The 12,210-nt window shown below is 40.0% G+C and overlaps 1 protein-coding gene across 1 annotated transcript in view; it reads right to left on the bottom strand.

Moving 5' to 3' along the window:
• The window catches only part of EGFLAM (EGF like, fibronectin type III and laminin G domains), a 125,584-nt gene that overhangs the window by 86,549 nt on the left and 26,825 nt on the right, over positions 1–12,210 (bottom strand). Inside the window, exons 2-4 of the mRNA XM_077816255.1 lie at positions 9,871–9,980; positions 7,038–7,121; positions 4,893–4,919 (exon numbers count right to left, since the gene is read on the bottom strand). Of these exons, the coding sequence (XP_077672381.1) occupies positions 4,893–4,919; positions 7,038–7,121; positions 9,871–9,980 (221 nt within the window). The remainder of the gene's footprint in view (positions 1–4,892; positions 4,920–7,037; positions 7,122–9,870; positions 9,981–12,210) is intronic.

Raw genomic sequence — 12,210 nt, 5'->3', positions numbered from 1 at the left:
AATAGCCCCACTATACTCAATCGGATAAGAGCTTAATAGGTGCCTTTATATTATATTTCCATGTTTGCTGTGTGCTGTTATTTATATGTTCTATGTTGTAAAACAATAACATGACCAGGTATAATACATGCTATCCAATTTGATAATGCTTATACTTACAGGCTGAGACTGATTCTGCTCTCAGTTACAGCAGTGTAGGTCAGGAGGGAGCTCCATTGAAGTCAATGGAGTCCATCATTGTAATTTAGAGGAGAATCAGGCTCACTGTCTAAAAGACAAATCATGCAAACCTGACCACAGTGTTATTGCAGATTTCTGTTGACTTTGGTATGAGTATAACAGAAAGCATTTCAGCAAGAATGTCTGAGCTCAACAACATTTCCTGGGGATTAATGAGCAGCTGGGAGCTGATGAATCCCAGCAAGTCATTAATTCTCTAAGAAATGGCCCAACTGAAGTCATTATTGTTATCAGATGTAGAGATGGATCAAACCTGGAACCTCAAACCTGGAACCTCAAATCTGAAACACCTTCAAAATCTTCCAGTCCAAACCCAACCCTACAGTTTTGTTACTGAATCAGATCCAAAACTAGAAGGAGCCCATTTTCCCTTTTCTGGATTAGATGCATCCTAAAAGTCTCCTAACCACAGTGATTCTCCCAAGATCTAGCAAAATTTCCATTAATATAGATAGTTGAAATCTCATGAAATCTACTGATCTCACATGATTTCCACCATTTCTGGCCAAAATCTCACATAAACAGCTTGCAAGAATCCATCAATGTTGACTCCAAGCCTATACCCTGGTCCTGATTCAGTCTCAAACCAAAACCCTTTCATAAATGAACACCTCCTTTTTAGCCCATCTCTACAGCTAAACCCTTTACGGTTTTTGTTTATAGGAAGCAGAATGGTCCATTGGACTGAGCACAGGACTGGAAATAATTCACCAGCAACAAAAGTCATAAAGGGGGTTTATCTTCTATACAACATTGTCTTTAGTCTCCCATTCCTGCCTCCTTTTTGTGTGCTTTCTCCGCCTCCCTTATTCCTGAATCCTATCCTCTTTTTAGCTCAGCTCAGACCTCTTTGAGAGGGAAGAAAATGAAGTAAGAAAGGATACAGCCGTGGGTAGGAGAAAGACATAAGACGGAAGGGCAGTGTACATACTAATCTAATAGGTAATATTGGCGGTAGAATGTCTGTGCCCAATCGGGTAAAGAATGCGAGCGAAGCCAAACAGCAAAAATTAAGATGTTTGTACACTAATGCGAGGAGACTAGGTAACAAAATGGAGGAACTAGAGCTACTGGTGCAGGAAGTGAAACCAGATATTATAGGGATAACAGAAACATGGTGGAATAGTAGTCATGACTGGAGTAAGGGTATTGAAGGGTATGTGCTGTTTAGGAAAGACAGAAATAAAGGCAAAGGTGGTGGAGTACCTCAGCGATGAGGTAGACTGTAAAGAAATAAGAAGTGATGGAATGGATAAGACAGAGTCTGTCTGGGCCAAAATCACTTTGGGGAAGAAAGCTACTAGAGCCTCCCCCGGGATAGTGCTTGGGGTGTGCTATAGACCGCCAGGATCTCATTTGGATATGGATAGAGACATCTTTAATACTAATGGGAATTGTGCGATCATGGGAGACTTTAGCTTCCCAGATATAGACTGGAGGACAAAGTGCTAGTAATAATAATAGGGCTCAGATTTTCCTGGATACGATGGCTGATGGATTCCTTCACCAAGTAGTTGCTGAACCGACAAGAGGGGATGCCATTTTAGACTTGGTTTTGGTGAGCAGTAAGGACCTCATAGAAGAAATGATTGTACGCGACAACTTGGTTTGAGCGATTATGAGCTAATTCAGTTCAAACTAAATGGAAGGATAAACAAAAATAGATCTGTGACTAGGGTTTTTGATTTCAAAAAGGCTAACTTTACAAAATTAAGGAAATTAGTTAGGGAAGTGGATCTAAAGGCGGAGGAGGCCTGGAATTACTTCAAGTCAAAGTTGCAGAAACTATCAGAAGCCTGCATCCCAAGAAAGGGAAAAAAATTCATAGGCAGGAGTTGTAGACCAAGCTGGATGAGCAAGCATCTCAGAGAGGTGATTAAGAAAAAGAAGAAAGCCTACAAGAAGTGGAAGATGGGAGGGATTAGCAAGGAAAGCTACCTTACTGAGGTCAGAACATTTAGGGATAAGCGAGAAAGGCCAAAAGTCATGTAGAGTTGGACCTTGCAAAGCGACTTAAAAGCAATAGTAAAAGGTTCTATAGCCATATAAATAAGAAGAAAACAAAGAAAGAAGAAGTGGGACTGCTTAACACTGAGGATGGAGTGGAGGTTAAGGATAATCTAGGAATGGCCCAATATCTAAACAAATACTTTGCCTCAGTCTTTAACGAGGCTAATGAGAAGCTTAGAGATAATGGTAGGATAACAAATGGGAATGAGGATATGGAGGTAGATATTACCACATCCGAGGTAGAAGCCAAACTCGAATAGTTTAATGGGACTAAATCGGGGGACCTGGATAATCTTCATCCGATAATATTAAAGGAACTGGCACATGAAATTGCAAGCCCGTTAGCAAGAATTTTTAATTCATCTGTAAACTCAGGGGTTGTACCGTATGACTGGAGAATTGCTAACATAGTTCCTATTTTTAAGAAAGGTAAAAAAAGCGATCCGGGTAACCACAGGCCTGTTAACTTGACATGTGTAGTATGCAAGGTCTTGGAAAAAATTTTGAAGGAGAAAGAAGTTAAGGACATTGAGGTCAATGTTAATTGGGACAAAATACAACCTGGCTTTACAAAAGGTAGATCGTGTTAAACCAACCTGATTTCCTTCTTTGATAAGGTAACAGATTTTTTAGACAAAGGGAATGCAGTGGGTCTAATTTACCTCAATTTCAGTAAGGCATTTGATACGGTTCCACATGGAGAATTATTAGCTAAATTGGAAAAGATGGGGGTCAATATGAAAACTGAAAGGTGATAAGGGACTGGTTAAAGGGGAGACTGCAGAGGGTCACACTGAAAGGTGACCTGTCAGACTGGAAGGAGGTTACTAGTGGAGTTCCTCAGGGATCAGTTTTGGGATCAATCTTATTTAATCTTTTTATTATTGACCTTGGCATAAAAAGCGGTAATGTGCTAACAAAGTTTGCAGATGACACAAAGCTGGGAGGTATTGCCAATACAGAGAAGGACCGGGATATCATACAGGAAGATCTGGATGACCTTGTAAATTGGAGTAGTAGTAATAGGATGAAATTTAATAGTGAAAAGTGCAAGGTCATGCATTTAGGGATTAATAATAAGAATTTTTGTTATAAACTGGGGACACATTACTTGGAAGTAACAGAGGAGGAGAAGGACCTCGGAGTATTGGTTGATCACAGGATGACTATGAGCCGCCAATGTGATATGGCCATCAAAAAAGCTAATGCGGTCTTGGGATGCATCAGGAGAGGTATTTCCAGTAGAGATAAGGAGGTGTTAATAACATTATACAAGGCACTGGTGAGACCTCATCTGGAATATTGTGTGCAGTTCTGGTCCCCCTTGTTTAAGAAGGATGAATTCAAACTGGAACAGATATAGAGAAGGGCTGCTAGGATGATCCGAGGAATGGAAAACCTGTCTTATGAAAGGAGACCCAATGAGCTTGGGTTGTTTAGCCTAACTAAAATAAGGCTGAGAGGAGATATGATTGCTATCTATAAATATATCAGAGGGATAAATACCATGAAGAGAGAAGAATTATTTAAGCTCAGTACCAATGTGGACACAAGAACAAATGGATATAAACTGGCCATCAGGAAGTTTAGACTTGAAATTAGACAAAGGTTTCTTACCATCAGAGGAGTGAAGTTCTGGAACAACCTTCCAAGGGAAGCAGCGAGAGCAAAAGATATATCTGGCTTCAAGACAAAGCTTGATACGTTTATGGAGGAGATGATACGATGGGATAGCCTAATTTTGGCAATAACTGATCTTTGACTACTAGTGGTAGATATGCCCAATGGCCAGTGATGGGATGTTAGATGGGGTGGAATCTGAGTTACTACAGAGAATTCTTTCCTGGGTGTCTGGCTGGTGAGTCTTGCCCACATGCTCAGGGTTTAGCTGATCACCATATTTGGGGTCGGGAAGGAATTTTCCCCCATGGCAGATTGGCAGAGGCCCTGGGGGGTTTTTGCCTTCCTCTGCAGTGTGGGGCACGGGTCACTTGCTGGAGGATTCTCTGCACCTTGAAGTCTTTAAACCACAATTTAAAGACTTCAATAGCTCAGATATAAGTTAGGGGTTTGTTACAGGAGTTGGTGGGTGAGATTCCATGGCCTGCGTTGTGCAGGAGGTCAGACTAGACGATCATAATGGTCCCTTCTAACCTTAAAGTCTATGATTCTACTCTTCCCATCTCTTTTCACACTTCCTTACTGCTCTATTCTACCTTCCTACCCACAGGGTATATCCCCCTTCCGTCCTCTCCCTTTTGTCTGACTGATTGGCCCTCCCACTCTGGCTAACTGCTCAGCTCTCCTGTGGCCCTCGCTGCCTGGCTCTCATTCTTATACGATTGATTTCCTATAACCTCAGTAAGGCACCCTTAAGTGTTTTCGATGATTAAGTGTGGAAGATTTTCCATCTCTAAAATGGAGATGATAATAATGCTTTCTTACCTACCGGCTCTGAACATTAGTTAAAGTTTGTGCCACTTTGACTAGGAAAAGCCCTATTTAAGTGCCAAGTATTATTATTTTAGTAGATTATGGAGCCTTTTAGTGCACTGCATATGAATCAGTGGAAAGGGAGGCTCTAAATGTTCTGTCTTATTTTGGATCACAGCTGCGACAGTTTCAGGAAGTGCAGTACTTACAAAAATTGCTTGTCCATCAAGTTGACCCTGGGGGGAAAAATCAGAATGGGACTTGTTAACAAACAACATACTTAAAAGTTGATGGCAAATCATGAGTGATGAGTCAGCAAAGCAAGATATGATCAATATACTCAGCAGATGGGACATGTAATTCCCAGCTCAAATAGATGTACACGTGTTAGGTCAGCTGGAGCTAGTGCCTAAAAATAGCAGCGTAACCATGACTATGTGAGTAACAGCTTGGGCTAGCTGCCCGCATGCAATCCCATTTGACCCCTTGGGTGGGTATTCAGGTGGCTAGACTGAGCCTTGCAAGCACTAGCTCATGTCTAGCTTCCTGAGCTGAGAATTAAACCTCCCAGCTGCTGTGTAGACATACCCTATGGTGTCATATCCTATGGTTTCAGAGTAACAGCCGTGTTAGTCTGTATTCACAAAAAGAAAAGGAGTACTTGTGGCACCTTAGAGACTAACCAATTTATTTCAGCATAAGCTTTCGTGAGCTACAGCTCACTTCATCGGATGCATACTGTGGAAAGTTTAGAAGATCTTATATACACACAAAGCATGAAAAAATACCTCCTCCCACCCCACTCTCCTGCTGGTAATAGCTTATCTAAAGTGATCACTCTCCTTACAATGTGTATGATAATCAAGTTGGGCCATTTCCAGCACAAATCCAGGTTTTCTCACCACCCCACCCCCATACACACAAACTCACTCTCCTGCTGGTAATAGCTTATCTAAAGTGACCACTCTCCTTACAATGTGTATGATAATCAAGGTGGGCCATTTCCAACACAAATCCAGGTTTTCTCACCCCCACACACACACAAACTCACTCTCTTGCTGGTAATAGCTTATCCAAAGTGATCACTCTCCTTACATTGTGTATGATAATCCTGTGGTGGCAACAGAAGTACTTTTAGGAAAAAGAAGTGAGGAACACAGGAGGGACAAAAAATAGTGTATAACAAAGTAATAATTAATCATGACAATGAGACTCCTTCCTTTACTATGATCCCATATTTGTGAAAGCCATGAGATTCAGGAGTAGCCAAAGAAAGTGAGTATAAGGCAACAGGGAATCTGAGAAGCTACTCTTCCCTCTTCTTCACTTCATCACTTCCTTTTGAAGAGGTTTGCTCATGTTCACCAACTTCACCACAATGCCCTTCAAAAAGAGAAAGAAATCTCCCCTCTGCCCACAAATGTTTGAATTTGATGCTATTATCTCAGTGCCAATTTCTAGCTGGTGCAGTCCTACGGAACATTCCTAATTCAGCCATGTGAAAGGAAGAGTAAAGAGGACATGGCCCAAAAGAAGGAAGGACACTGATTAGAAGGAGAGAGGGGAATGGGGAGAAGAAGAATGAAGCATATAAAGGTGAAAAGGAAAGGGATGAAGAGGGTAAAGAAAAGAAGAGAATAGGGGGAAAGGGAGGTGATGGGAAAAGACAAGAGATTTTTTTGAAAGAATAAAAAACTTCCAATCCCAGAAAAGCCCCTTGGAGACTAGAACTTGCACATTTGCCTTTTTTTTTCTTTTTTTTTGGTAGTTAGGAGTTATTAAAGCTCACAATTAAACTTTTAATCTCAAATTTTCAGTGGGCAGAGTCTCACTTGCACACACAGGAATTTGCCAAAAATTCAACTCTGTTTGCTCAGACATTTACCATGATGGCACAGCTTTGCCCAGATGGGAGTTTAGACACCTAAATACATGGAACAGCAAATGGAGACGTGATTGCTCTTCCATTTTTGCATGCACAAATGAACTTTTCCCAGTTGAAAAAGTGAACTTGAAATCAAAAGTAATATTTAAAGAGATCCCACAGGTAATTGCTATTAAAACCCACAGCAAGTCCCAACAGTTGCAAATTCAAAACTAGCAGGAGAATGAGGTACGAAAATCATATCCCAGATTTCTGATTAGATTACAGCAGTGTGCTATGATTTCCTCTTTGCCCAATAGTCCCTGTGGGTTTGGAATTGAAGCCGGTATTAGTTCACACAGCCAAAGAAGTCAGAGTTCCTGGTTCCTACTATAGAAATATCACCAATTATTAGAAAATGCCAAACTTAACTCTCTCAAAATTCCAGAGGCTCTGATCATTCTGACAATGTATAAAGCCAGATACTCACCATGCTGAGCATATCCAAGCTAAGGGGGACATCATGTGACCGCTGTTTTACTGGTTTATCAGCTTCGACCTCTGAGTAAAACACCTTGAAGAGATGTAGTTAAGGCAGTGATACAAATACTTTAGAAATAATAAGTAAACTACTATCACATCACTGCGTATACAGCCCTTGCCCCTCCACAGACACATGGAGAGTTAGCATACATTGACATATTCTTCAGACTTACCAAGGTTTGTCTACACATCAAAATGACATAATTTATAATGTGTTAGATGATACAATGTTAAATATGACTTAGCACTTAGTTGTAGAAACGAACTGTCATATTTAACACTGTATCAGAATGGACCCTAGGGTTAACCATACTCAGCTGACACAACAATCCTTGTTTAAACTGATCATTTAACCTTGTGTTTAACACATGTGTTTTAACATATGTCATATCCCACTACAGACAAACCCTAAGTGTACATGAATTAGTTGGCATTCAGTGAACTTCCTGGTACAGTAAAATGTGGTTGCTAAATTCAGCAAAATGCAGCCTGAAATAAGTAGGTTGAATTCCCATGGAAGTCTCTAGGCTTCATTCAGCAATTACATGAATTACACTGTAAGTTATACATCATGGGCAAGATCCTCAACTGGCATAAACCCATTGAAGTCAACTGAGGATCTGGCTCCTGTGTAAATTGGTAATGGAACTGGTGGAAGTTGCAAAGCAGTGTAACTTTTACCCACTGGACATCCACTTACTCTCTCTGTGCCTCTATTCCCCATTTATAAAATGGGGATGGACCCTTTCTTCCACTGTTTGTCTGGCCTGTTTATTTAGCTTACAAGTTCTTTAGAGCTGGTACCATCTCTTACTTATGTCTGTTCATACATTCTTAGATTTTAAGGCCTGAAGGGATCATTAGATTATCCAAATCTGACCTCCTATATAACACAGACTAGAGAATGTCATCCCATGTATTGAGCCCAATAACTTGTGTTTGATTAAAGCAGATCTTCCAGAAAGGCATCCAATTTCAATTTGGAGACATTGAGAGATGGAAAATACAGCTCTTCCCTTGGTAGTTTGTTCCAGTGTTTAATCACCTTCTCAGTTAAAAATTTGTGCCTTATTTCTAATTGGAATTTGCCTGGCTTCAATGTCAAGTAATTGATTCTTGTTATCCCTTTTTCTGCTAGACTAAAGAGCTTTTTAGTACAAGGTATTTTCTCTCCACGTGGCCCTTTTCTGCACCCTCTCCAAGTTTTCAACATCTTTTGTATAATGTGGACACTAGAACTGGATGCTGGTATTATAGTATCAGTCTTGCCAATGCTATATGTAGAGGTAAAACTACCTCCCTACTTCTACTCACTACTCCTCTGTTTATACATCCAAGGATGTACCAAACTAAGTATAGTGCCTAGCTCAATTATTGTTATTATAACTTATTATTTGTATTATCATGGACCTCTGGGAGCTACTACAATACAAATAATTCAATAATAATAAAAATAATTCAGGAGATGTGCAAGACAAGTGTAACTTACACAACCAAGGGAGGAAAAGATAGGGCATAGCAGGAAAAGCAAGCAGCGTGTAGGTATAAGATGAAACAGCCCCTAACCATCACAACTTATATCAGAAATAGAGAAGGTCAAACATTTTCTGTCATAACTTTTTTCCCAATGGAAAACTGAGTTTTTCATTAAATGGACATCTTTCATTCAATTGTCTGCGTCCCTTGAAAACTGTTTTTTTTTTCAATGAAAATTTGCATTTGTATTTAGAATTTTTTTGTGGGGGAAGGGGCGCTCAATCAACATTTTCCATGGGGAAAACAAAACATTTTTGACCAGCTCTTGTCTACCATCCCCCATGTGCTCAGGGCCAAGTTCACCCCTGGCAAAAACAGCTCCCATTGACTTTAGTTTAAGGATTAAATTTGGTTTCCACAGAATACAAAATCAGTACAAGTTTCATTTGTTTTGCATGAATGCTGAATGCCAGACTGGTGCAAAGTTACACTGCTTTGCTTCTGAGACCTACTCACACCTCTTTTATCAACAACTTACGGCAGCACAGAATCCTAGAACAGAGGTTCTCAAAATGTGGTCCATGGACCACCAGTGGTCCACGAGCTCCATTCAGGTGGCTCACGGATAGTTCCCTCTAAGGTGCACGCCTGGGCAGCCTCACATGAGAGAATGAAGGGCCACCCACCTAATTAGTGGAGCCGCACAGGCATGGCTCCACTAATTAGGTGCCTGGACCCTGGAGAAGACGCACATGTAAGGTGAGGAGGTGGCCTTGTGGGCAATAGGGGGTAGATGGGAAGGGGCTGTGGGGTGAGGAGATGGGGTGGGGGGAATTTGGGACTCAGGCTTGAGGCAGTTAGAATAAATTTCACTCTCTGTGCCTCTGCTTACCAATCTGTAAAAAAAAAAAAAGCATAATATTTACCTGCTCTACTCTACCTTACTGGAATGTTCTCCTATCTAATTAATTGTAAAGTGCTTTGAGATCCTTGGATAAAAGTCACAAGAGAAATGCAAATTATTGTGAATCCATGCTTCTTGCATCCACACAAAATTCCCATCATAGCTTGCTTTTAAAACATAGCTGCTTGTTAATTAAAGACTCTTTACTATTGGTTCCAACTCAGCTTTTTCACAGAACTCTTTCTAGACAACTCTAGTGTATGGTACTGAGTCTGGGATTCAAAGTACCCTCCTTGCTTTCCCTTACTGTTTTCACTTTCCTTGAGAACAATGAATGGGAATATGTGGTCCATTTGGATTCTATGCTGTATATTGCTAACAAAAATAAAGGTTTACTTACAGTGTATCCTGTGATGGTGCTCGCATGCTGCTTTGGCATTCTCCATTGTATGCTGAAAGCTGTACAGTTCAGTGAATCCACCAATATATCTAGAGGAGGCCCCAGCCTATCTGCCTCAAAGCAAAATGATATTGTGTAAGAAGTTTCAGGAAACAAAATTCCCTTGTTTATAATCAGCTGAGGGGCATATCTTTGAAGAAGAATACACATATGCTGCCCTATTCTTTAAAAACCTTAAAAAATCAGACTGACCCAATCATTAAAGGGCTAGATTCTACCACTCTCACTCATGTTGAGTAGCTTCTTACCCCACATGCTGCCCATGTGGTTTCTACTCAGTGTGACAAGTGGAGTAGAATCTGACCCAGAATTAATTTGGGTCGATCTATCAACCCATCAAAGTACATTTGCTTTCCTTTTCAGTGTATTTGCAACTACTGCAGCACACCTGTTACTCTACATAGCATTAGTGGTGCAAACTGAGATGTGAGGAAAATTCCCTGGGACCCATGCCCTTAGCTACATGAATGCAACCCTTTTTTGGAGGCCATATGAAGAAAGGGGCATGTGTGAGAATTCACCTTCTCTGTAACCAGAATAAATCTACAGAAATACTTAATTACTCTTCACCAGTTGGGTTAAAGGATTCTTTAATGTGTTTCATAATTTTTGTACACAACATTTCTTTGATGATCTTGCCAAAAAAATAGCTTGCAATTAACTGAGGAAGGTTATTAGCTTTAATAACAAAGGCACTTTATCTGGTAAAATAATAAGGATCACAACTCAACCGCTACAGTAAATTGAATAAGCACTGACAAGAAACTCTATCATCCTGAGTCAAACTGCAGGGACCATGAAGCATTGGGTGGAGCCTCTCTTGTAACTGTAATCAAAGTACAGGTCTGGTGTCTAAGCTCTGGAAGCAAAACGAGAGATGTGGGTGTTTGTATGCGTGCGTGCATGTGCATAGGCATGTGCAATGAGCTCCACTTACCTGGAGAAAAGATAGTGATGGCAAATGTTACCACCCAAGGTGAAGGAATTTTAACCACTGCCTATGAAGTCTTAACATAGAACACTACAACTCAGGGCCCCAAACCCACAGTCTTGCAGACAACATTTCCCTTGAAATCATTAGGAAGTTTGACTATGGAGTGTGGAATCAGGCCCAAGATTTTTAACAAAAATTCTGTAAGTAGCCAGACAATTACCAATGCTCTTGAAACCAAAAAACACACAGTAAAGACACTTCAAAAACAAGCATAACAAAGAAGTGATGAAAATTTGCTGGTGAAAAGAATTTTCTATGGCAACTTTTATTTCCTTCATAGCAGCAGTTTTATTATATGTAATGTTTTTGTGACCTTATCTACCATAAATGACAGGGAAGGCTGAGAAAACCTGATTTTTCAACTAGTTCTAACAAAATACCAAGTGAAATCAAGTTATTTTAAAGGTCATTTTTAGATGTGAGACAAGCCAAAATCAGATTTACACTTGTCATTTCCACCAACTTATTTGATTTGAAGCTAAATACAAAACTTAACACCTTACAAATACTCACCAGAATTGATCGGCAACAATACTTTAGAAGAGAAGCTAAAACAAGAGTACAGCTGACATTTAGGTCTCTTAAGAATTTACTCTTCATTATTCCTCTACTAGGACGCTTTTGGTTTTATACATTTTTCTTTAATTGAACAGGCAGTTGGGGTGCCAAGAATGCTACTTATGATAATCAAGTAAGTTTCACTATTTACCTTGTGGTCTTGTCCATTTCCTTTTTTATCTGCTACCAGCTATGGTGGATAAAAGCTAGACACAGCAATAATAATATAAATAGACAAGGTTTAAGAAAGCACCTGGTGAATCTGTTTTTGTCTCATTGTAAGAACTGTACTTCTGAACCTTGTGGTAAACCCTTCAGTCCTTATTCAAAATAAAATTCTCATCGGCTTCAATGGGAGTTTTGCCTGATTAAAGGCTGTGTAAGGACTGCATTAATTAGACCCCTTTTGAATAATTATGTCCTTTTGTTGAGATAATAGGAACAAAACACACCTCAGGAGGAGGGGCAGAACCTGTTGTGTGTTAAACAGTTGTATTTCCCAGACACTCCAAGAAATTTCCTTATCCGGTTGCATTTGAGACTAAATTTTGAAACCCAGGGCAGCACTAAAATACCTCTGTGAAGCTCTTGTGGATACAATAAGGGAGTACTGTACTGAAAAAATAAAACTATAGTAAAAAAACTTTGGGTCCAATCTTGCAAAACTTTCCTTACATGGGTAGTCCTTACTCACAAAAACAGCTGCATTGCAGTGCATAGAAACATTC

Source organism: Eretmochelys imbricata, chromosome 5, assembly GCF_965152235.1.
Source record: "Eretmochelys imbricata isolate rEreImb1 chromosome 5, rEreImb1.hap1, whole genome shotgun sequence".
NCBI classification, from domain to species: Eukaryota; Metazoa; Chordata; order Testudines; family Cheloniidae; genus Eretmochelys; species Eretmochelys imbricata.
Note: the sequence above shows the minus strand (reverse complement) of the source record. Positions and strands in the feature narration are given on the sequence as shown.